This window comes from Zonotrichia leucophrys, chromosome 27, assembly GCF_028769735.1.
Source record: "Zonotrichia leucophrys gambelii isolate GWCS_2022_RI chromosome 27, RI_Zleu_2.0, whole genome shotgun sequence".
Lineage (NCBI taxonomy): Eukaryota > Metazoa > Chordata > Aves > Passeriformes > Passerellidae > Zonotrichia > Zonotrichia leucophrys.
Window position 1 is genome coordinate 334,423 of NC_088196.1, and position 25,055 is coordinate 359,477.

General features: G+C 46.9%; 1 protein-coding gene across 1 annotated transcript in view; it reads right to left on the reverse strand.

Annotated features, from left to right (window-relative positions):
* Positions 1–1,772: 1,772 nt before the first annotated feature.
* The window catches only part of CRHR1 (corticotropin releasing hormone receptor 1), a 39,080-nt gene continuing 15,797 nt past the window's right edge, over positions 1,773–25,055 (reverse strand). Inside the window, exons 3-13 of the mRNA XM_064733660.1 lie at positions 12,732–12,851; positions 11,540–11,625; positions 10,459–10,565; positions 9,991–10,111; positions 9,382–9,535; positions 9,071–9,131; positions 7,648–7,720; positions 6,519–6,604; positions 4,995–5,130; positions 4,785–4,826; positions 1,773–4,138 (exon numbers count right to left, since the gene is read on the reverse strand). Coding sequence (XP_064589730.1) covers positions 3,998–4,138; positions 4,785–4,826; positions 4,995–5,130; positions 6,519–6,604; positions 7,648–7,720; positions 9,071–9,131; positions 9,382–9,535; positions 9,991–10,111; positions 10,459–10,565; positions 11,540–11,625; positions 12,732–12,851 — 1,127 coding nt within the window. The 3' untranslated portion in view covers positions 1,773–3,997. The remainder of the gene's footprint in view (positions 4,139–4,784; positions 4,827–4,994; positions 5,131–6,518; positions 6,605–7,647; positions 7,721–9,070; positions 9,132–9,381; positions 9,536–9,990; positions 10,112–10,458; positions 10,566–11,539; positions 11,626–12,731; positions 12,852–25,055) is intronic.

Here is a 25,055-nt window from a genome sequence, read left to right on the forward strand (position 1 = left end):
TTTCCAAGCAAACCTGGAAAACCTGGACAGTCCTTGTTGCAAATCCCTGGATGAGGTCACCAGCTGGGAGGATGGACTCAGCTGTGGGTGAGCACACCAATTCCTGGTTGTGGGACTGACCCATCCCTGCTCTGTGCAGGTGCCAATTCAGCAGGCTGTGTGATCACACACCTCTGCTGCCTTCAGTGTGGCCCAGGGGCTCCTCAAGGATTCTCTCAGTGGCTGATCAGATGAGCTCTCCCATGGAATCACTTGTGTCTCTGATCTTTAGTTTTCCTCCAAACTGGAAAAATATGTCCCTTTGAAATTTTCACGAGGGTGGCAGAGCTGCCTGTCTCCTACCACCACCACGTGTGTCTGAGAGCCATTGAACTCCAACCGTGGTGACAAATAGCGTGAGGCTCAAGGCTGGAGAGAGCAGTGAAGGAGGGGGGCATCGGAATTAAAGGATGAAATATTTATTTGGGAGTTTGGCAGTGCTCACAGGACAACATTCCCAGATGAAGGGCATTCTAGGGCACACAGTGATGAAAGCCACAACTGAACTCACTGGACTGTAAAACTGCCACGAGATTTCCTCTCCCTCCCAACCTCCTACCCTTTCCAGAGTCCTTACCTGCCTGGGAAGGTACAGCAGGGCTCAACATCCAGGAATGGTCCAAAGCTGTGGACCACCAGATATGTGTTGTGTGAGGAAGGGGAATGACAGCCCCGCTTTGCCATTAACCCAGTGATTTACATGCCATGGAACTGAGAGGTCCTGCCTCTGGCAGTGGGCATATTTGCCTAGTTGGAAGGTGGAATGAAGGCACAGATCCTCCACAGGGAATCAGGATCATGAGCTTCCCTCTGCCTCCATTCAGGCTCTGGAGGGCAGGCTTTCTCCATTGCTGGGGTTTGCTGGGGATGTATCTCAGGGCACCCAAACTCTGATCCCAGGCAGTGAGCCTGAGGGTGGGAAGTGACTCAGGATTGTCAACAACTTCCATGGTGAGTTTAACATGTCAACCAAATAAACAAGCTAAAGAAAAATCCATCTCACTGTGCTGGAGAAGCTCCTGTGCATCATCCCACTGGGATATCCCACAGCACCATGAGATCCCATCCTTGGAGTGCTCTTTTGCTTTTCCCAGCCCTGAAAGGTACCAGGATAACATAAAGGGTTAACACAGGAAGATCCCAAGAGGCTTCAGTCTTGTCAAGGGCACTGGATTGGCAGGTCATTAATTTCAGAGTTACTTGATAAGTTTAAATACAATCATGCAATCAGCAGGAACCCGTAATTATTATTTATGTGCATGGTGCTTACTAAATTACAGTGCTCTCCAAGGCTCTGTGTGATGAACAAATTAATTCTGCATCAGAAGAGCTTGACCAGAAATCTGTTTCTGTCTGAATTTCACTTGTAAACATTGATGTGTGAAATGAAAGTCGAGTTTAATTGGCCCTCCCTCCTGCTGTGAAGCATGTTACATTTTTATTCTGTATTAGCTCACCTGGCAAAGGGGAAAACGTGGAGGACTTTCTCCAGCCCTGATGGTACTTGTCTGGAAAACCTGTGTGGGATTCTCTTGGTGTAGATACCTTTGTGGAGAGCCACCTCCATGGTCTAGGCACATGGAGTTGGGGTAGAAAGGAGACAAAGGAGCCTCTGAACCAGTGGGATGCTGAGCCCACTGCAGTGTGAGAATGATCCCATGGAAGCTGGGGAGGGACCATGCCAGGGTTGTCTTTTCCAAAAGATAAACATGCTCCAAAAGTCCTCGTAAGAGGAATTGAAGTATTTTTAATCAAACAAGACTGAGAATACACACTCCAGCTACAGAAAGCAAAGTCACATCAGTTGGAGCAGACCACCAAGAGGAGAGGGGAAAAACAGTGATGTGAACACAGATGCTTCTGTTTGGGTTTCTTTCTTTGGTTTTTCAGTTTCCAGCTTCTTTCCACCAAAAGACCCCACTTTAGAAAAATCCAAGTCGAACATGTAGCACATCATTTTTTGGCAACATCACTTACAGGGATGAGGAAAAAAGCTCTCTGGGACATTTCCCCTTCTCTGTTGCCAGCAGATCATCATTAGCTCCTGCTGAAGTACCCAACAGAGAAACCAAGACACAGAAGACACAAGTCTACTCCTTGTAGGGCACCAGCAGAAAGTGTCCATAGAGCTGGAAGCTGCCACACTTTTACCACTGCATAACTTCAGGGTACTTTTCCACACCCATATTTTGAAGAAGGGGCACTTTTGAAGGCTGTTGCCAGTGGCAGAACTTGAACAAAGACTGAAATGTGCTCTATGTGTATGGTCCTTGTTGTGGTCATTGTGTCATACTGGGAACTGATGCTGCTTCCAGCAGATTATTGGAGTCAATGGGATATTTCCAGTTTTGCTGCACTGCAGACATGCAGGTAGAAAATCAAAATGGGAGGGAAGTGGGAGGAATTTGCTCTAAACTACTGAATTTCACAAATGTTTGAAGAAAGAACCCAGAGGATTTTCCCTATGCTTCTCTTTAAATAAAAAGATGCAAGATTTTATTCCTTTCTGGTGGTATATCCTGAGGAAATCACAAAATACTGCAATTTCAAAGATGCTTAAATCTCCCCATGGCAGGAAACATTTATGCCTGGTCTTTATATTGGGAAAACTGAGGCACACAAGTGTGAAGGGGCTCATACCAGACCCTGCATGGCCCCAGTGGCAAAATCCCTGGGATGCAGAGGGCAGGCAGCCCATGAACCTGCTGTAATCTGTGTCCTGCCTGGGCATCCCCAGACCTTGTATGGGACAAGTAAAAGGTGGCTCCAAAGAGGTCAGGGCAAATCCACTCCTCTGCTCAGCTGCTTTTGGTGACCACATGGAAGAGGGCAAAGAGAGAGGGGGAACTGGGGACAATCTGGAGTCCCAGAATGGGGAGGGAGATAGGAAGGGAGGGAAGGAGGCTGCTGCTCCTCCAAGGCACTTAACCCCAGCGTGGGGATGGTTTGGTCCCATCCTCTGCACAAGAGCAAGGAGCAGCTTTGGCACTGGGCCCACCTGCCCAGGTAAAAGCAGGGCAAGGAGGAGGGGATAGAGCCAGGCCTTGTCCCCCTGCCTTTGGGGACCTCAGCCACTGCAGGGCTCCCTCACCTTTCCACCCTCTGAGCAGGGACATGGAGTCAGCCTGAGGTCCAGGGCTTTGCAGAGACCTGTGGATCCATCTGGGCTGAACCAGAGAATGCAACTAATTCCTGTGCTTCCCTTCAGATCAAACCAACTCTATGTGACTGTTCAGAGCCTCTAGGACCCATCCCCATGGGAGGGGGAGTTACCTCCCCTCTCCCACCCCACTGCTTTACCCCACCTTTGGTGTCAAGATGAGAAATGACCTAGTCAGACCAAGCAGCAGTTACAGGACACCAGGAGACACAGCAAGAGACAGGAGAAGGACTCAACCCCAGTGCTACAAAAACACAGCCACGTGAAGCAATGTCTACAATCACTCTGGGGCTCTCCATCCATTCCCTTCCAACACATAGGACTTTGGCTCCTCTAGAGGGTTCCCCAGCCACCAGCAACATTCTAGCATGTGCTCACTGGAACTCTGACCCAGCTTCCCAGGGAATTAGCCCCATAAGCTGTCCCAGCATTGTCCTGGTTTCCTGTCACCTCAAAGCAGACAAACCTGATAAATCATGCCCAAACCCCGAGACATTATGCCCAGGATGGAGCTGGCAGAAAGCTGCTGCAACCTCTCCAGGTCCTTGTGGCTCTTTCTGCCATACCAGCAGGTCACACAGCTGCCAGGGAGATGACAAAGCAGCATCTCAGCTGTCCTGTCCTGTCCTCCAGGCCTGCCCAGCCCATGGGGCAAGAGCTGTGCAGGTGTCCCATGACCGAGTGAGTTCATGCTCTCCTTGGGGCTGCCGGCAGGACCTGCTCCTGTGCCGTGCCCCCCTCCAGGGGCTCCCCACAGCAGTGGGGACGTCGGCTCCTGTGCAGCCTCTCGCTCCTGGCTCAGACAGCCGTGGATTGCTTGATGCTGTGGAAGCTGACACGGGTGGGGGAGGTGGGGATGGACATGGCCCTTGCCACGCGGGCACGGATGGAGTGCTTGTCCTGCCACCGGTGCCAGCGCTTCCGCACGGCCGATCGCACCTGGGTGAAATCAATGAGGGACATTGGTCATCACACAGAGGCACCAGGGGCACCAGCCATCCTCCTCCTCACTCTTCCAGCCAGAAATGGATTAATGATATGTGATTTGCTAACAAAACAGATTCATGCAGGGTAAACTTTCCGGAGTCAGCAAAGGTGTGGGAGCATTTGGAGGAGGCAGAGGAAAGAACTGCCCAAATATCTGGCCCCAGGATTCACTTCTACTCTCCTTTGCTTTCTGCTTTGTGTTTTGGGGTAGAGCCTGGGAGATATCCTCATCCATGTGCAATCCACATGTGTATGGGGCTCACCCTGGGGAAGGATTTCCCTGGGACGGGGAGGGCCCTTGGCTCTGCTGCACCAAATCACACAGGTGCACCATGAGAGCATCTGTTCTTGGGGGTGGATTTTCCTCCTCCATAGAAGGAGACAGACAGCAGCCATTCCTGTCTGGGCAAAATCTGGGGCTGCAGATGTACCTGGGGCTGGAGGTGAAGCACCAATTTTGATCACCAAAGACCTTTAGATGGGGAATTAGGGACTAGCACCCTCCAAGCCCTGGGCAGCAATAGAGCCTTTTGCTGAATTTGTCTGCTTGCAAGGAAGGGTGTAGACCCCCACAAAAACCCCAGCCTATTGTGCTCACCTCACTGTTCAGGAAGCAGTAGAAGACAGAGACGAAGAAGCCCTGGAAGGAGACAAGCAGCAGAGTCACAGCAAACAGGTGCCCTCGAGCCCGGAGCTTTGGAACAGCTCTGGGGTTTGGGGAGGGGCAGAAGCGGAATGAGGCATCAGCCACGATGGGCTCCTCCTTGGTGAGAGGACTGGGGTGGGAGCCAGTGTGAAGGACCATTACCTGGAAAGACTCCAGAAAGGAGTTGAAGTAGATGAAGACTATCCTGGAGATCTCATCCTCCCCAGGGTTGACAAAGAACAGCATGTAGGTGATCCCCAGCAAGGGCAGCAGCACCAGTGTGGCCTTGACTGCTTTCCTAGGGAGAAAACAGGGACCTGAGCTGCTATAGTGCAGCCTCTGCCCATCCACTCCCAGCACCAGCGTGGCTTGGACTGGTCTGCTGGGACTTGAAAACCAGTGAGTAGGGGAGGATGGAGCCAAGCTGGGCTCCATCCATTGGTTTTCCAGCACAGCTCCCAAGGAACTGGGCTGGTTTGAGCACTTGGCCCCTGCTCTGCTTCTCCACCCAGAAAAGAGCAGTGGAGTGCAGAGGCCTGACCTTGAGCTGGCATGGAATGACTGCTTGGCTGATCTACAGCTCAATTAAAAAGGAATTAAGGAGGGTATAATAAATCACACCTTTCAACATGAGTTTGTGAACACCGTATCTCAGGTAATTAATTTGATATCTTGATGAAATTACAAGTACAGTTTGTGAAAAGTCATAGTGCTGATACAGAGAGTGTGGGAAGGATTAGGGCTTGGAACCTCATTCCTTTGGATCAGGGGACAAGAACAATGCCAAGTCATCACTTTTTTGCTTAAAAATACTGTTAATGGACAGATTCCAACAGTAGATGGTCATCCTTGGAGGGTCTGAGCTGGACAGGGAGGGGGGCTGGGACCTGTTTTGCATCTCTGATTTAGAGGGGAGAATAGTCCCTGGCACAAATGGGTTGATGACATGGAGGAGCTGGAGGGAACCAAGGACAGGAGATGGAAAACTACAGTGCAGCACATTTACTGGTGTAGCTTTCTCAATAACAGAACCAGAATTTTTCCTTTCTCAGCTGAAAAAGCCACCCTCCACCTCAAAACAGCTTCTCTTGACCCAGCACACCATGAGATTCCCCAATTCCTGCCCACAAAATGATCCAGACAGAGGCAATGATGAAGCCCAAAGTGTCTTCTATCCCAGGTACTCTGGGGAGCTGCTCTGACCATGCACCTCTTACTGCAAAATATTCCCCAACAGGCAAGGAGGAGTTAAATCTTCCTGCCTTGTGCTGTGGGAGTACTGTCTTCTTCTTTACAAGGAGGTGTTGGGGTGGCATCGATTCATCAGCTTCCTCAGCTTTTGCTTTTCTGTCAAGCAGTGATTTAATTCTCACCTCCATGCCAGGATTTGCAGCTCCCAGCCTGGAGAGCTCATCAGGTCCCACCAGAAAAGGCTTTTGCAAAGATACTCAAATCCCAAGAGTTCACTTCAAAGGCAGAAACAGCCATCCACACTCCACATCACAAGGCTCTCCCTGGCCAGATTTAATGACCATGTGCCTCCAAAGAGCATTTGAGGTGCTCTCAGGTGTCTCTCCATGTTCCCATCCCCTTGCTACCTGGCTAATGGGGCTCTCCCCATCCCCACTAATCATGAGAGAACCCAGTTCCTAGGTTGGCTTCCAGCAGGGTCGCTCATGCTCTTACCTGTACTGGATTGTCTCTGACGTGGTTGAAGCTCGGAGCTTCGTCATGAGGATTCGGACAATGTTGAATAGAAAGATGAAGTTGATCTGGAGGAACAGGGCCACTGCTTAGTGTCTGCTCCCTCAGTATTTCCTCCGCAATGGTGGGGGGGAAGAGGGACCAGGGCAAATGGGAAAGTTTCCTCTTGAACCTGATCTATTGCCTTCCATGCACCATGAGAGGATGTTTGCCTTTTTAAAAAACACTTCAATAATAAGATTTAGGAATTTGGTTAGGGGATCAGGGAAGCAGGGCATGCCAGGAGATTGCCAAGGAAGGACAAGTGCTAGAGGAATGGCTGAAGGTGAAAAAGCAGAGGGAGAGGAAGAATCTAAGGTAGAGAGCGGCTGCCATTACATCCAGGGTCCGCCTGGTTGCTCTCTTGGCTGCCGAATTCCTAATGAGGGAATGGGAAGGAGTCTTTGGAGCTGAGCACAATTGACAGGACTTAGTAGTGGCCTGGCTGCCTGTCAGGCTAAGAAATGGGAAACAGGATCAATTATTCCATCATTCTAGTGATTTTTACTCCCTTGAGCTTTCTCAGCATTGGCCAAGGAGGAGGAAATAGTTTTGGACTTTGTGCATGGCTTTCTCCCTGCACACACAGGTTGGACCCCCAGCTTGTGACCTGCCCCCTCTGCTCTTCTTTGTCCCTCCCCAAAAGACAAAGCCCCATCCATGTGACTCTTGGATCAAGCACAACTACTCAGCTGGTGACCAGGAACTGAGAGGTGGAATCAGGATCAGGTAATGGAGTCAAGGATCCCAAGCTTCTGCAAATACTTGGCAAAGCATCCACCCACACCCAAACAGTGCCATGGGAAGGATGGAGGGACCTACTGATGCATGTTGGAGGCTGGTGATGGGTCACCCCTGTCAGAGTGAGGTTTCCAGGCTCCTTCTGCAGCCCCCAAGACCAAAATTGCTCAAGGGGCAGTTTGTATGAGGGGCAGTGCTGCTGTGGGGCAGCAGAACCAGCCCCAGCAGAGTGAAGCTAAAGAAGGCGGCAATACCTTGTACAGAAGCAGCTGTGACCCAGCTGCACACAGAAGGTCTCTATTTAGCACAGAAAAGGTGAAGTTCCTCTTACCAGAAGCACCAGGATCATGGGGCCTTGGTAAATGTAGTCAGTATAAACACCTGCTCGCTTCCCAAACCAGCACCTGCAAGGCAAGGACAAGCCTGACATGGGAGTGACCTGGATAGACTCCTGTCCTTGCACAATCTCTGTAAGTTGCTGTCTGTGAGGTGAAAGCACTGAAACTCAAACTGCTGCAGCCATTGTGAAATAGCTTTCATGGAAACTCAGTAAAAGGAGGTGCATGTGACTTGTGGGAGTGTTTATGTGCCCCATATGGCTGTGGGAGCTGGTTACTGCAGGACAAGCAGGGACACCCTCCTCACAAAGGAGGTGACTGTCCCCACTCTGTTCTGCATGGGGGCAGCCTCGCCTTGCATCCTGGGGGCAGTTTTGGGCACAACAATGTAAGAAAGATCTGAAGCCATTAGAGAACATCCAAAGGAGGGACATGAAGATGGGGAGCAGTCTGGAGGGGCCACATGAGAAGCAACTGAGGACACTTGGAATGTTCAGCTGGGGCAGAGGTGAATGAGTTTAGACTTCATCAGGGCCTGCAGCTCCTCCCCAGGGGGAGCCCCCATCTCTGCTCCCTGTGACAGGGGCAGGACCCAAGGAAATGGTCTGAGGTGGTGTCACAGGAGAATTTGGGATGGATATCAGGAAAAGTTCTTCCCCCAGAGGGTGCTTGGGCAGTGAACAGGATCCCCAGGAAATGGTTACAGCCCCGATGCTGCCAGAGCTCCAGGAGCTTCTGAGCAATGTTCTCAGGGATGCACTGGGTGGGATTGTTAGGGTGTCTGTGCAGAGCCAGGACTCAGACTTGATGTTTCTTGTGGGCTCCTTCCAGCTCAGGATATTCCATGATTCCCCATAACCTCTCACACAGGTCTGGGTCAGCTCTGTCCTCAGCAAACCCTGCAGGAGCTCACTCAGGTGTATCCCTGTCCTGGGAGCACCTTGTCAGGGTTGTTCAATCAGTGCCTGTGTGAGCAGCGCGGGACTTCTGCAGTCGATAGGGAAAATTACCTCTGAAAAACAGAACAAGCTGCCATTTATCTCAACGGGCTCCTTTCAACTTCCCACTCTGGGATGAACTCTCAGGTACCTGTTAAGACCTTCATCAGCAAGTGTCTGTGAAAATGGCTCAGGTGGGGGTAAATAAGATCTCTGCTGGTTAAAACCCAGCTCCCTTTAGCAAACCTATTGTAGGAAATCTGGTATAATATCTTTTTCCCTTTAAAAATCACATTTGCCTTTTGAGGGGAAACCAGCAGAGGCAGGGCTTGTGCTACAGAGAGGTGAAAGGTGGGATAAAAGAAAGAATGGAAGAACATTATCCTTTTTTTTCTTCCCTGACAGAATTCCTGACACAACTGATCCCTGAGGATTTGGGATAGAAAGAAGAATAGAGGATAAGAGCAATCGGGCTCACTTTTCATTGTCGTAGTAGAGCTTCCCAATGGCCCAGGCAACGATGATGGGAAAGGGGATACCTGCAGGGGAACACACAGGTGAGTCTCAGAGGTGCAAGGTCACCACAAAACCACACCATGAGAGGGGTTTTCTCACACAAAAACCACCCAGTGAGATGAGGTGTCCATGCAAATCAAGTGTCCATCCTCCTGCCCCTGGCACCGTTTTTGCAGCTCTTTGAGTGCAAGCAGAGCTGGAGCAGAGGGTGGAGGGGGCACCAGCCATCACTACAGCCTGGGTACCCCTGGGTGAGGGAAGGCTGGCACTCACACCAGCCGATGCAGATGAACATCCACTTGCGGAGCTTGTCCGTGGAGTACGTGAGCACGATGGCCGTGTGCAGGTAGCAACCCTCGCCGAACATCCAGAAAAAGTTGGTGACATGGAAGTAATTGTAGGCAGCAGTGACCAAGCGACACCAAACCTGTCAGATGTGGAGCCTGTTGAGCAATCGATGCACAGAGCAGCACAGACCCGGCAGAGCAATCAAACCCATGTTTCTCATACACAGGGGGTGCCTGCCAGTCACTAGCCAGCCCTATTTGTTCTCTGAAATTGCTTTTGTAGCCACATTTTAGTGACTTCAGCCTGAAGGAGGGTAGGTTTAGGGAAGAAATTCTTCCCTGGCAAGGTGGTGAGGCCCTGGAACAGGCTGCCTAGAGAAGCTGTGGCTGCTTCATCCCTGGAGGTGTCCAAGGCCAGGTTGGATGGGGCTTGGAGCAACCTGGGATAGTGAAGGTGTCCCATGGCAGGGGGGTTGGAACTAAATGATCCTTAAGGTCCCTTCAGCCCCAAACCACTTTGCATTTCTGTAATCTCCAAGGTCTCACACCCCCCAGCTGCTCAGGACTGGGCTCAGCCTGGAAGAGCTGCACCTACCACGTTGCTCTCGTGCACCTCTGGGTTCATGGTGAGCTGCACCACGAACCACGTGGCATTGCGTAGGATGAAGGCTGTGATCAGGTTCCAGTGAATGATGTTTCTCAGGCACCGGATGCTCCTGGAGAGGGGTGGAACAAGGCACCATCAGAGCGGGGGGATTGGGGACAGTGCTGTCTGTGCAGCTGAGTGTCTCTGTTGGGACCCCAAGGGTGACCTGCTGGGACCATGCCCTGGGTGAGGGGGGCAGGGAGAAGAGCAGGAGGTGGAAGGCACCAAGGAGGACCCTCTGCCTCTGTAACTAGATGCTTTCAAAAAGCAGCAAAAGAAAAACAACCCTGAGATAGGCAGGATCCCTCCAGCCTGGAGGGCAATGGCTGTGGCAGAGTAGATGGCAAAGCAGAGGAGCTGGGTCCATCCCTGCCTGAGATGACCTTGCAGGAACACGGCAGCAGGTTTGTCACTCACCGCAGGCGCATGAAGAGGACAAAGGCCACGAGGAGGGCCCCCAGCGAAACGCAGTGGCCCAGGTAGTTGATGATGACAGCGATGTGGTAGTGCAGCTTGCTCTTCTTCTGGGAGGGGGGGAGATAGGCAGAGGGTCAACATCAGCCCTGGTACTAGCACAAACCCACCTCCTCCACCACATCACCTTTGGCAGCTGCACCTCAAATTCTGGGCCCTTTTTCAGGAAGCAATTGGAGCTCACCCTGGGACAGGACAGTGGGAATGGAAGGAGATGGGGCTAATGTGGGAAGGAGAGGCACCAGCCTGGTTTCACATCTCACTTGTACCAGAGGAGCTCACAGGACAGCTCAATGCTGCGACTTCCCAACCCCTCCTCTGGGGAAACTGCTGGAACTCAATTGAGCTCATTGGAATCTTATATCTCAGTTCATCCCCCACTGCCCTGGGGGCAACTGAGAGGCTTGGATGAATTTGGACAGAGGAAAGTGTGAGTGATAATTGAATTAATTGATCACTCCTGCTCTTAGGCACTCATCCAATCAGTAAATAAGCAATTAAGTGAGTGAAAAAACAATTCATGGCAAGAGATATCAGCATTTTAAATATCAGAGTTGATATCAACTGCAAATGAAAAGCTCATATCTCTTCTCTGTTTCAAGGGGTGGCTTGATCTGCTCAGGGGCTTGATCCCCATTTTTGTATGTCTTTCATCGTCCTAAATATCTCCTTTCTTTCACTGCCAGCAGGGAAGGATGGGGTTTTCACTGAGTGTCAGGAGGGAGCTGCAGGAAAGTGACAGGGCTGATCTGTACCCAGAGGCCCTGGGGACCTCACCCTGCCAATCCTCTTGGATTTTTAATGGGGATGGAAACAGGCATGGCTTTATTTCTGATGGGGAATAAAAATGCAAATCAAGAAGGGGTCATAATTGCCACATGCCAACTTTATCACTTGAATGTTGCTGCATGCTCAGCCCTCAGCTCCCATGGGCCATTCCTGGCCTGGATGCTGTTGCCTTTCAAAACTCCATCATTTGTCTCTTGCACTCCTGCCAAGAGCCCAGGGACTCCCAAGCTCCTACCTCTTCACTGAGGATCTCCTGGCACTGGGAGTAGTTGACACGTGCTGCCCAGCTCCCGTTCGCAAGGCATTCCCTGTACCCATTATCTGAAAGAGAGGATGCCCATCCAAGGGTTAACAGAGCATGGGGATGGGCACAGGCATGTGACCTGACTGTCAGTAATGCAGGGCACTGGCATCAGGCCAGGCCTGGCATCTTCTGCTTTGAAGGCAGCTCAGCTACTGCCTTGGTCACAGCTGCAGTACCAAAATCCTTGGAGTATTTCAGACCCGCTCAAGAGCTTTGGGTCTGCAGCAGCCCTGCCCTTGGCACTGGGGGACCCCAACACCTCCTCACCACACACAGGGGTGCAGTGGAAGCAGCACCAGTTCTTCTCCAGTTCTTCTCTTTCACTCTGCTGTTTGCTTGGGTGATCATGTGCCAGTCCAGGCTCTCTGCTGAGATGGCAGCATGAAGTTTCACTTCTCTCCCTGAATTAGGAGCTTTTTTTGCCACCCAGGAAGGACAGTAGGTGTCAAGGCTGACTAGGAAGGAATGGCCCAGGCACCCCAGAGAGTCTGTCATTGGTGTCAGCAGTGGGGCAATGCCAGCACTGGGGTGAGACCAGGCTACCATTACAGGAGGCTGTGAGCCTCATCAAGGGGCTGGGATTAATGCACAGAGGCTCCTACAGCGGCACCACAAAGCCAGAGCTGTGTGTCGGTGCCATCCTCCATGCCTGCAAGAATGTGCAGGATGGAAAAATCTATGTTTTTTGTGAGAAGCAAGGTGTTTCTTTCATCAAAAGCAGCACTTGGGTGGTCAGAAACTCAACTTTATGCTAGGCATGACTTTGGGCACTTTTCATATTGCTACATCCTCTACTCCCAGCATGTCCCTGGCAGTGACAGTGCAACCACCTGTGCCAGGAAGGGAGGGTGTTCAAAGTCCCCCAGTCTTTGCTCAGCTGGAAGCTTCAGGCCCCTGTACCACCTCCAAGGGCAAGGCAGGATTACTTCTCTGCCTGTGTCCCCAGGATGGGGACATCAACCCTCTCCTCCTCCCAGGACCTGCTTATAAACCTGCGTCTCTGAAACAACCCTCCCTGAAATCCAGGGCCTGAGGCACTGTTTTCTAATTGGTTGATGAGCTTTGTCCCCAGAGGTGTATATTGTCTCTTGTGTCCCAGCACCCTCAGTGCTGCCCCTCTTACTGGTGGTGTTGTACCGCACGCCATAGAAGTACTCGGGGCAGGGCCGAGCCACCAGCTGTCCCACGGCGCTGCGGGGCCAGCATGTGCCGATCAGGTCCACCGAGGCGTTGCACTGGGGACCTGCAAGGACAAAGTGCACAGGGTTAGCAGAGCTCTCTGGGCCACCATGGGCTGCTTCCAGGCTGTTGAAAGGTCAGGATTTGCCTGGAGAGCTGGGGCTGTGGAAACAGCTGGTGGGTCACCACAAGCTCAGCCCCCAGGAAACCCTCATGGCAGACACCAGATGGACCCTGTGCAAGACTTGCAAGGTTGAATCATCATGACCATGACTTGTAGCAGTGGGAACAAAGCAACACAGACCCTCTTATCAAAGGAGATGGCCTTATTGCAAAAATTGGCCCCTTTTTATACCTTTATTCTCCACTTGACATGACTGAAACCAAACCGAGGCCTAACAGAAAGAGGGCACCCATTGGCTGGTTTAGCAGTAGCTGCTGTCCACACATCCCATCACCCAATCAGCTTCCTGTGCATACACTGTCCATGTGTTCTTTCAGCCAATCAGCTTCCTTCTCATACCCGGTCCACGTGTTCTTTCAGCCAATCAGCTTCCCACTCATACACTGCCCATGTGTTCCTCCAGCCAATCACAACCTCACTCCCAGCTTGACTCTCCTCACTCATAACTGCCTCTCACCCCTCAGCCAACCGTCCGGCCTGCAGCTGTGCCTTTCCCACAGGGCCTTCTGGTGAGCATAACCTGAGCAACTTTAACAATTGTAACCTCATATTCTACAATAACTATTACTCTGGTCCTGTCTAAAACTACTGGCTAAGCCAGTAAAGTACTAAACTACTGGCTAAGCTCAGTTCTGGCACAAACTTAGTTTTAGACCTGGCTTCCAAGTCCCCTGGCTCTGGTTTCCCAGCCCTGCTCCTTCCTTCAGCCATGATGTTGGCATCCAGCCCCACAACAGGCAATAAGCCAGACTTGCTCTTCCTCAGTGGTGTGTCCAGTCTGGTTGTAAGTCTCTCCAAACATCTCACACCTCCTGGCTGCAAAATCTCCTTCCCAGCCATTCCCGTTGGTCTCTTCCAGTCTTTCCCAAGTAGAAAACTCCAAAGCTGCTTCTATTTCAGATTTCAAGGATTTGTGTGCTTTTCCCAGCTACACAAGTGTGCTAACGTAGGCATTAGGTATGCCAGATTGCAGGCTTTTTAATGTATAATTTGTGTATATTTAGAACAACATGTACTGTAGCTAAATATGTCCCAGCCTGATCTCACAGTGAGGTCGGAAGCACAATGGCTACAATATCCATGTACTACAATCTAGGGTAAGCAGAAAATGGGTGAGCAGGAGATGCTGGAAGAGGCAGAGTTTAGTCCAAAACACTCCTGGGTACCAGAGACGTTTGTGCTGCTTGCACAGAGACAGAAATTGCCACTTCCTAATACAAAACACCCCAATTCACAGCTCCTTGGGTGCGAAAACACAGCGTTTCCCCTCCCCCTGGATTTGTAGTTGTTATTTGAATGCCTTTCCCAAAAATTCCTATGGATAGAGCTGGCTAAAGAGTGACCAAAGGAAAAAGAAGCAAAATACTGTTGATGATGATGATGAAGGTTTTTATGGAGGAATATTTGTTTTCATCAATTATCGGAAAAATTGACTCCTTGTTATTTTGTGATGTTCTCTGAGAAAATTTTCAGGGCTTTCAGAGTCTTCAAATATCTTAACAAGGGAAAACAGCTTCCAAGCATGTGAGCTGGGGAAGTATCAGAGCATGGTGAGTGTTACCTTCTGCCTCCCATAGCTTGTAGGAAGAAATTAATTTTAACAATGACCTTTGTTTTAAGCTTTGCTAATGTGTAGGGTTGCTGTGGCAACGTTCCCTTTACGTTAACTGTTTTAAGCCTGTATTTTGTAGGAAACAAGGTGCCTTTTATCACATGTATGTCTGTGCCTTTCTGCATCCATTTGAATTTATTGAGCTCCTTTGTTGTTTAGACCCAAATTTGACAGAGAAATAGAGGGTCACAGTTAAAAATTTTATGGTAGCATTCATCCTTGTAAGGAAAAAACATCCAGTAATTACTTGAATTAAGGACAAAGGTAAATTACAAGTGCTCTCCCTGTTAGCCACTGAGGTGTGTATGAATGTCTGGAACAGGAAAAGCTTCACTTGGAACAATATAACACAGGAAAATGGGGCTTGCACAGTACTAACGGGCACGGCAGCTCATGCAGCTATCACAGCCCCTCAAGGGGACTGGTAGGGCTGGGCACAAACTCCATTTTCTTGGAGGTTTTTTTTGCCTCAGTTCCCCTCCTGCGTTTCAGGGTCTGTTCTGGGGGCAAACAGAAATTGCTCAAGGAGGACAAACAGGAAGAGTGAGTAATTAAAACTCAGCAGGGCCAGAGAGCAACAACGATGATACTCTCCACCAGTAAAACAAACCCACAGCAATGCCATTAAAAACCAACCAAGAGACTCATGGAAATGATGTAGCCAGACAGAGGTACATCATTCTGTGATACATCTGCTCGAGGCTGGATTGAATATCTTCACCTTTCTCCAAGGCACTTGGGGGGATGCTGCTTGGCACTCCCATTAGAGCATGACAGGATCCCACCAGACACCAAATCCAGTGGGTCCCACTGGTCCCACCACAGGGAAGGTGCACCAGCATCACCAGGAGCTTAGCCCTGTTTGTCCCATGGGTCGGGCTGGTGCTGTGGTGTGACATTGGGGGCTGCAGTCAGATGAGGAGATGCTCAGCCAGGCTGTTGGATGCTCCTGGACCTCTCCCTGTGCTTCACCCCCATGCTGCCACTGGCAGCATTTGGAGCTCTGTCCCACCAGGTTTTCATCTAGTGGGTGGCCACAATATTTTCCCAGGCTCACACTGAGAAAGGTTTGATGAAGGAAGCAGATGCTGCTCTTTCTGCTCTCTCCAGCATACAGAAAAGAGAGAAAAAACCTCTCCTGATGGGGAAGTGATAAGTAAAACAGTGAAGACAAAGAGTGCCATGAGGGCTGCAACATCCCCTTTTGTCACAGACATCCTTTTCACTAAAAATCCTTTCTTTAGGATTTTCCCTTCTGGGAACCTGAGGCCCCAGAACAAGAATGTAAACAATGGTTATCTGCTGCTGTGGAATGCAACAGGTGCATCTGTCATTGGCCCATCTTGGATGTTTACAATTAATGGCCAATCAAGGACTGAGCTCTCTTGGACAGAGTTGGAGAGAGCTCCTTTGTTATCATTCTTTTCTATTCTATTCTTAGCTTAGCTAGCCTTCTGAGAACTTTTCTTTCTATTTTTTTAGTACAGTCCTTGAGACAGAATATCCATCCTGAACTAAGTAAAATGTCTAAGAGAAGTAAAGGGTCTGTAGAGCTAAAGCTGAAGGAAAAGCCGTGTTCCAGAGACAGCGAAGAGACAGAGAAAGAAAAACAGAAAAACCACGAAGTCAATCTGCCCCCGACCTAGGAATTCCTCCGATAAAAAGAATTAGTGCTAAGTGTCATGCAAGATGAATATGTATGAACTTATTGTGAGACTGTATGCATATGCATTTAGAAGGGAGATAAAAAGAGGTCTGAAATCTTCAGGGGTACGCATGCCCTTTCGGGAAGTCTTGCGTCCGGCGCGCGTCGTAATAAAGCATACCGGGCTTTACAACTTTTACAAGTTGTGAGGTTTCTTCTTTTCTCCGCAAAACATTTTGGCGAGCCAGGCAGGAGTTCTCTGTCCCCGCGGGGCAGGGGAGATAGACGGACCTCCATGGCGCGCCCCAGAATTTTTTCCTGGTGGGGCTCCGCTTGTCTCAACTTGCCACCTGCGAAGACAGACAACGACCCGCTGGCCTGCAGAAGAGAATACGGTATGTATGAGGCCCCAGGGAGAAGAAAGAAAGAAAGAAAGAGAGTAAACCACCCAGAAACGTCTGAGTTCATGAGTTCAGCTGATAGAGCAGCTGTATTAGAGATAGAGTTCAGCTGATAGAGCAGCTGTATTAGAAACAGAGTTCAGCTGATAGAGCAGCTGTATTAGAGGCCGGGTTCGTCGTTCTGATAGAGCAGACCGCTAGCGGCTTTGAGAGTAAGCCAGGTGAACCCGTGTATGTGTGTATTGAAGATTCATAGTTCTGATAGAGCAGAACTGGTGAGCCCGTGTGTTTTGTTTGTGTGTGTGTGATGTCCAGACACTGTGTTGCTGTATAGTTAATGTGTGTGGCCAGTGCACTGTGTTTGTGATCGTGCAAGTGATATGTGTATAGTGTATAAAAAAGAGTAAATCTACAGTGCCCTACAGTGCGGAGATGGGTCAGTACTCCCCGTGTTTGAAGCAGCCGAGTGAAGCCAGAGGCGCCGGCTGCAGCAGGCTGCGGGGGCAAGGAGAGAAGTGCCCGCAGAAAAGCGAGTAGAAGAATGTCAGTGATAGTATTTATCGTGTTTAAATGTAGTGATTTGTGTAGATTTAGTACATTTTAACCGTGAGTATGAGCTCAGAGAGTTCCTTTGCCTTAGATGTTTAGACTTGATCTCTAGACTGTGTGCTGTTATTTTGATTGTGTCCAGGAAAATTGATTTGAGTAAATGCCGAATTATGGTGTGCTGTGTTGTGTTGAGAAAAGTGAGCACTTTGAGAAATAAGCCCTTTCCCAGTGATTTTGTGTAGTGATTTTTTTCCGCTGCATTGTAGTAATTTGATTCTCAGATTGTATAGTAGTGTTTGTAAAGATTTTAAGATTTTGTTGCAACAAGAGTAGCATTTTACATAAGAGAACTATAGTACGGTGATTTATGTTTAACTTCGATAAAGCGAGTTAAAAGAATTCCAAGAATTCTCCCCCTCATAGTAATTCAAGCCATGGCTCTAGTGAATTTGAGATAAGGGAGAGAGGGAGAGTGAGTGCGTGTGTCTGTGTCTGCAAGTATATCAGAGTTTTGGCTGTGACTAGCACAGCCTTTTTGCAAAGCAGCAAAACAAGTGTAAGTAGACACAGTGCTTAATTAGATTGTGCAAGAAGAGAACTAGAAAAGACTGATATTTTGTAAAACAGAGTTTATATAAAAGAAGTGAATGAGATGAATTAGTTAATGAGACTTATGAGATTTATGAGACTTCAGTTAGTACTGCAGTAAGTCTTTACTAGAAACAATCTGCTGTAGAGATTTAAGGTTCTCTGTAACAAACCGAATAGCCTGCCTTTGTGAGCAATTTCGGAGAGCCTTTGGTACATCAAGAGGCTAGCAGGCTGTGTGAAGTGACAGTGGCTGCGCCCTGGGCACAGGGACAGCTCTGGCTGCCCTGTCTCCCCAGAGAACACGAGAATGGCCTGTGAGCAAAAGCTAGATGTGCAAGTATTATTGCAGTGCAGTGTTTATGAGAAACACTAGTATTGCTATTTTGCTGTTCCAATAAGTGTCAGAGTACACGCCCCGAGTGTAAATTAAAAGTTTCTAGTCAAGCAGATTCAGAACCTAAGGTCTTAGAGCTTGTGTGTAAGAATCACATCTGATACCTGCCACCTAGAGCTGTGTGTATAAAAAGAAAACTAAGAAACTACTGTGAAAGTCTGTAAAAAAGTTTGAATAGAAGCAAGATAAAGCAAGAAGAAATAAATAATAAGAACTGACCAGAGCAAACAAGTTCCTAAATTAGCCCCTTTTGAGAGGGGCTCATTGGAAAGAAGTTGCCAGTAAGAGCAGCTCAGAAATAAAAAGATTTATAGTGCTTCATTGCTGTTAGTACTGTTTTATAATAAGAAGATAAATGAGATAGTTTTTGTATGCTGAAATGTCTTTTGTTTTAAGAAATCACCCAGAATGACAAAGAGACTGTGAGATCAGACTGCTCTCTGGTCTTAGCCCCTGAAAAAAAAACAAAGCAAAGAGAAAGCAAATCAAACATGTTGTTCAGCATGCAGCATAAGATAGCAACGTATGAAATCAGGCAAAGATTATCACGCTGAAATGCGAAGCAATCACAGTTCGCAAAATGAGTACATATGATTTGTAAAGGCTTCCTCCCAAGGTAAGGGAGGAGGAGTAAAAGTAACCTTCCCAAAAGAGAAGAATTTTTGTCAGCACAAGAGTCATGTGTTCAGTTTTAAATAAAGCTTTAGTACCTGTAGAGAATGTTTATGTTGTAGTGTAGAGAATGAACAACTAGCCAGTCTGAAAAGGCATACTTTTGCAAACCTTTAAAGTAACATGTGTACTATGTGTACCTAAAAGCTTTTGTACAATTCGCTCAATTTGCTAAACATTCTCAAATGAGAAAAGTTACTCTGAAGGCAAATAATATAAAGATGTTAAGCTTAATATTAACAGACACTGAAATTAAGAAAGACATTAGTAAGGAGATATTAAAATAAGTAAATAAGTGTTTTCAAGAGTATGAGCCTCTGCTGCACCAGAGAGAGTGAAAGATGCTCCCCCATGAGATGCTCCCCCATCAAGCTTAATGAAAGAACACAACCAGTGAGAACTGAGTAGTACCCTCAAAAGGAAAGTAAGGAAAGAATCAGTCCAATAACTAGTAGTACTAGATTAAGGGCTGTCAATAAGATAACACAGAATTTGTACCCTGTGGTAGCAAATCCATAGACCTTACTAACTTGTTTAACACCTGAGCTAACCTGGTTCACTGTTTTAAGTCTAAGAGATGCCTTCTTTTGCCTCCCTATCCATGAAGCCAGCCAGAACATTTTTGCATTCAAACACAAGCTCACACAGTCCATGTGCCTGAAGGCTTCAAAATTCTCCACTCCGATTGGAGAACAGCTTGCAAAGACCCAGAATCCCAGGAAGCTCCACAAGAAGAAAAGAGGCTGTTGCAGTACATAGATAGTCTTCTAGTAGCCACTCGGACGAGAGAAGCAAGAGAAGCCTGGACGGTAAGCCTTTTGAATTTCCTAAGACTCCAAGGACGCAGAGTCTCAAAGAAAAAGGCACAGGTAGTGAAACAGAAAGTAATCTACCTAGAGTAAGAAGTGAGTGCTGAGCAGCAGACTTTAAGGCAGGGAAGCCCTATGCCAAACCCTGAACCCCAGACAACGAAAGAACTCCAAACCTTCTTAAGCATGGCAGTGTAGTGCCAGCTATAAATTCATAATTGTAGACTGTTCTCCAGACCCCTCTATGCTCTTATTGCCAATGAGAACTGAGATCTCCAGTGGACAAGAGACACCACACGGGCCTTTCGCCAGCTAGAGAGTCCCCTCATGTCAGCTCCAGCTTTGAAACTTCCAGATGTAAGTAAAGCATTCTTTCTATTTTTCCATGCAAGGAATTGCTCTAGGAATATTGGCTCAAGACTTAGGTCCATACCGGAGGGCAGTTGCTTACCTCTCTAAGCAACTAGATGCAACAGCCAAAAGATAGCCAAGTTGCCTCAGAGCTGTAGCAGCAGTTGTGCTGAACATTCAAGAAGCACACAAGTTTATCCTGAGACAAAAATGACTGTGCTAGTGTCCCACACAGTGTCTGTAGTACTAGAAGTAAAGGGTGGCCACTGGCTTTTCACCAGAGAAGTTTCTGAAATACCAGGCCATCATAGTAGAGCAAGATGATAGAGAGATAGTAGTGACTAATATTGTCAACCCAGCTTCTTTTCTCAGTAGAATCAAGGAGAAGCAGTACACCATGATTGCCTAGAGACCACTGAAGCTACCTACTCCAGCCGCCCAGACTTAAAGGACACTCCTCCAGACGATGCAGAGACCTGGTTCACTGACAAGAAAGCGACATTGCAAAGTTCACAGTGACTACCTGCAGAGAGGTAATAGAGTGTAGACCCTTACCAACAAGTACCTCTGCACAGGATGCTGAGATAAATGCATAGACCCATGCCTTAGAAACAGCAAAAGGCATTCAGAGTTGTGCATGCACATGGAGCCATCTAGAAGGAGAGAGAACTGCAGACCTCACAGGGAAAGAAGAGACAATCCGGCTGCTGGAAGCAGTTCAGCTACCTGAAAAAGCATATTAAGGCACACCAGAGAGTGAGCTTAAAATTAGAGGAAAGAAATGAGCTGGCGGATAGAGAGGCAAAGAAAGCAGCAAAGAGTGAGGTACAGATTTTCCTCGAAGGTAAGCCATAATACAATAATACTAATCAAAAGAGACGTACAACTGCAAGGGGTGAGCTACCATTGAAAGAGAGCTAGTAATCCCTTCCCATTTTCGTGGTTACTAGTAAAAGAAGAGCACTAGAAAACACACTAGGGCCTAATTACTTAAAGCCTTTTATAGAGTGTGGCTCCTTTCTCGAAATGACCAAGGCTGCGAGTGATACAGAGTACATTGAAATGAAGTGTTGACTTTGAAGTAGTAATTCCCACAGGCTTTCTAGAACACACATCTGATTGAAACAATCGTTGTATCGTTGTCAAGAATCTATATGCCACTATCACTCAGGTGAGCTGATAATGTGATCCTTGCCTCCAGACTAACCTCAAAATACCCCCGGGCCAAAACTCAGTCAGACTGAGAGAGACCATGGGCCTGTACAGCAGTGGCAAATCAACTTTTCAGAACTCCCAAGGAAAGGGGGGTATCAGTATTTACTAGTATTAATAGATACATTTTCAGAGTAGCCAGAAACATTCCCCACCAGAACTGTCAAAGCTCAAGAAGTGACCAGATCATTTTTACAAGAAATAATACCACGCTTCAGAGTTCCAGCCACAATATCCTCAGATAAAGAATCACCTTTCATTTCCAAAATAGTGCAACAGATTAGTAGCCATCTGAGCATAGATTAAGAACTTCACACCCCATACTGCCCCCAATCAAGCAGCCAGAGAGAGAGAATGAATCATTTGATTAAGCAGCAAATCGTAAGACTGGGGCAAGAAGCTCTTCCACTAGCACTATTGCAAATTCAAACTAAACCTTTTGAGCTAAAAGAATGCTGAATCCTTTTAGAATGCCTTATAGAAGACAATAGAATACAAGGAGAATGTCCAGAATGTCCACTTACATAGTGGCATTAAGCAAACAGCTCAGAGTAATTGAGAAACTTGTGGCTGGAACTCGGAGCAGAGAGTTAGATAGCCTGAAGTTGATGTATATGTTAAGTCTCTTACAGAGAAGACTTCGGAACCACAGTGAGAGAGACCACTGCAAGTACCTCTCACCACCTTCACTGCAATCAAAATCAAAGAGCAGAATGCTAGATCCATCACTCTCGGGTGAAGAAGGCCCAGAAGCCCCTTCAAGAGTGACACCAAGAGACAATGAACTGAGACTAAAACTTATTCGAGCAAAATGAGTATATTGCGGTCAGGAGTAGCTCATACTTTAGTGTACAGAATTATTTTGTATGAAATTATAACTGAAGTTTTAGAACTAGAGAGTACCTCTACCCAAAGCAATGCTGAATAGCCTTGGTCCCTGGCATTTAATCAGTATACTAGATCCATAAGAAAACCTTTTGAGATAAAGAAAGTTTATATTAAACATATCTACTGTAGTAATCCACGAGAATCAAGTATGTGAGCAGTAAAAATAGCAAGAACAAGAGCTGTAAACACTTCAAAGAATCTGAAGAGAAGAAATCAAAGTAAAGTGCTTAGTCATCAATAAGATAGCTTATGAGAGACCAGATGTAATTAGTGTCTGAACCTCCCCTGGTGTATATGAGCACCAAGAAGTCTGTGATGACCTAAGTGAATCAGACTGTTAGTGTAATTTCACCCTGACACAGCCTGTAGAAGTGACCTACCTTTGAGCTCAAGTTACTGTCAAACTTTCATTTGAATTCAAAGTGGACACTGCACTTTTTACCACAGCGGGGCCTTATAAAGTGATTTTCCTTATTTATAGCTATCCCTTTTCCTACTGAGATTTAGATCAGTGATTGTCCCAGTCTGAAGTAGTTAGATTCTGCTTAAAAGAAGTAGAGAGAGAGAGACCCCCTCAGAGCTCAGCAGCAGGCTGTAAGATTTTGAGCATCACTTTTGTGCTGAGTGTTTCAAATAGCAGAAACCTGATCCCAGTTTCTTCTGAAGCACTGCAATGAATTTAGGCTTTTCTCTCAAGATTTCCCCTCCATTATCTTCTGCCCTGAACACAGTCCACAGCTTGATCTTAGCTAAGGGCAAAGTAAGTGACCAGGAGAGACATTCCTGCTTGCCACACATCTGAGAAATCAAGTGCTTTAGAGGGAGAGAGAGAAGTTAAGATTCCCTGAAGTCTCTACATTTCAGAACAAACATCTGTCTCAAGTATGACCTAAACCTCTGTCAGATACACTTGTGAAGTGTGTCTGAATTTGTAGTAAGAGCCCAGCACATCCCTCTGGCAGAGAGGGATGATCATAGACAGAAAGCAGTTCCTGTTCCCCATAACAAACATCTAACTGGCATATTAGAGACAAGATTAAGAGTTTTAAATAGAATTGATTCAGAAATACTGATGAATAAACTGGCTGCTGCAGCAAGTAGCCTAACAAAATTAAAGCAGCCTTTATAGTAATCTCTACTGGCATTAAGAACTAGCCAGTGACAGATTTCAAAAGTACTGCCAAAGTAAAGAAGTATGAACAAGCCGAAGACCAAGACCACAAATTGATAGTAGAAGCACTTAGTATAGTTCAAGATAATGTGTCTTTAGCTTTCAGTTGTATACAAGCACGGTTATGAATACAAGCAACAGCAGCTCTGATCATATAAGAAAGGAGTGAAAGTAATTTTCCAGCTGAAATTCAGAAAATTGAATGAGATAATGCAATTGATTTTGAAAAGAAGTTTTAATCCTGGTAGATTATAGTGAATTTCACCTATAATCCTATTTCTAATGTAGCCACTGCCTTTGTGCTTACCATATGTAATGCCACTGTTTATGTTATCCATCCCATCATTGCCCTAAGATTAAACCATGAAGAAACAACACTCTATCCTTCAGAACATAGAGTGTGGGCACAAAAAGATGAATGAAAAGTGACAAGTAGTAAACTTAGAATCCTGCATTACTAGAGAACAAATGAGATTCATTTGTGAAAGCAATACTGCTAATGCCCAGGATGTGTTTAGACACTGAACAGAGTATTTGTCACTTTGAAATTCATCCAGTCACTGACCAGAAAACTGTGCTCGTATATACTAGAAAAGGGTGTATGTTTGAAAACTGCTTGTACTGCTGTACAAATTAATAGCAATGATGTTATTCTGTCTAGTAGAAACCATTCTAATCTCTGTATTTGTATTTGTAATTTTGTTAAGATTATTGAGTGTGATTTTTTGTATTTGGTACCAGTAACATCCCACCAGCTGATTACAGCCAATTACACAATGTATCACAGACTACCACCTACCCCTATCGGAGTGAACCTTACATTAGTAAAACAATTAATTAAGCACCAAGACCTATTAGAAGTCTTGAAAGAAATCCGAGAAAGTAGAAAGAAAACCTTAATTACTGTCCAACATAGTACAAAAGAAATAACCAGAGTTCTACAAAGAATAAAATACAGATAATCACTGGTGAGATGTGATCTTTGAGTGATCACCAACTGCAAATAGAATCTTTGATAAGTTGTGCCACCCTATTCTAGTTTTACTAATATTAGTTGAGATAAGCTTAAGATTATGTATTACGTTGTTAATTTAGAACTGGAGAATGCTACAACGAATAGCTGTACTAACCTCTTTGTCAAATGTACATAGTAAAGCGCTAAAAGACACTTATAGTCGTAGAAATTTTCCTTAAGTAAAAGAATTTACTTATTTCCTAGGAAAGGGGGGAATGAGACAGAATATCCATCCTGAACTAAGTAAAGTGTCTAAGAGAAGTAAAAAGTCTGTAGAGCTAAAGCTGAAGGAGAGGCCGCGTTCCAGAGACAGCGAAGAGACAGAGAAAGAAAAACAGAAAAACCACGAAGTCAATCTGCCCCCGACCTAAGAATTCCTCCGATAAAGAAGAATTAGTGCTAAGTGTCATGCAAGATGAATATGTATGAACTTATTGTGAAACTGTATGCATATGCATTTAGAAAGGAGATAAAAAGAAGTCTGAAATCTTCAGGGGTACGCATGCCCTTTTAAGAAGTCTTGCGTCTGGCGCGCGTCGTAATAAAGCATACCGGGCTTTACAACTTTTACAAGTTGTGAAGTTTCTTCTTTTCTCCGCAAAACAGTCCTAATGTTATATATATATCATAAAATAATAAATCAAGCCTTCTGATCATGGAGTCAACATTTTCATCTCTCTCTCATCCTGAAAACCCTTGTGACCATGATCACACCCTTTGCCCAGCACAACTCCCTGCTCCAGCTCCCCCTGAATGGCACCTGCCTCCCAGCAT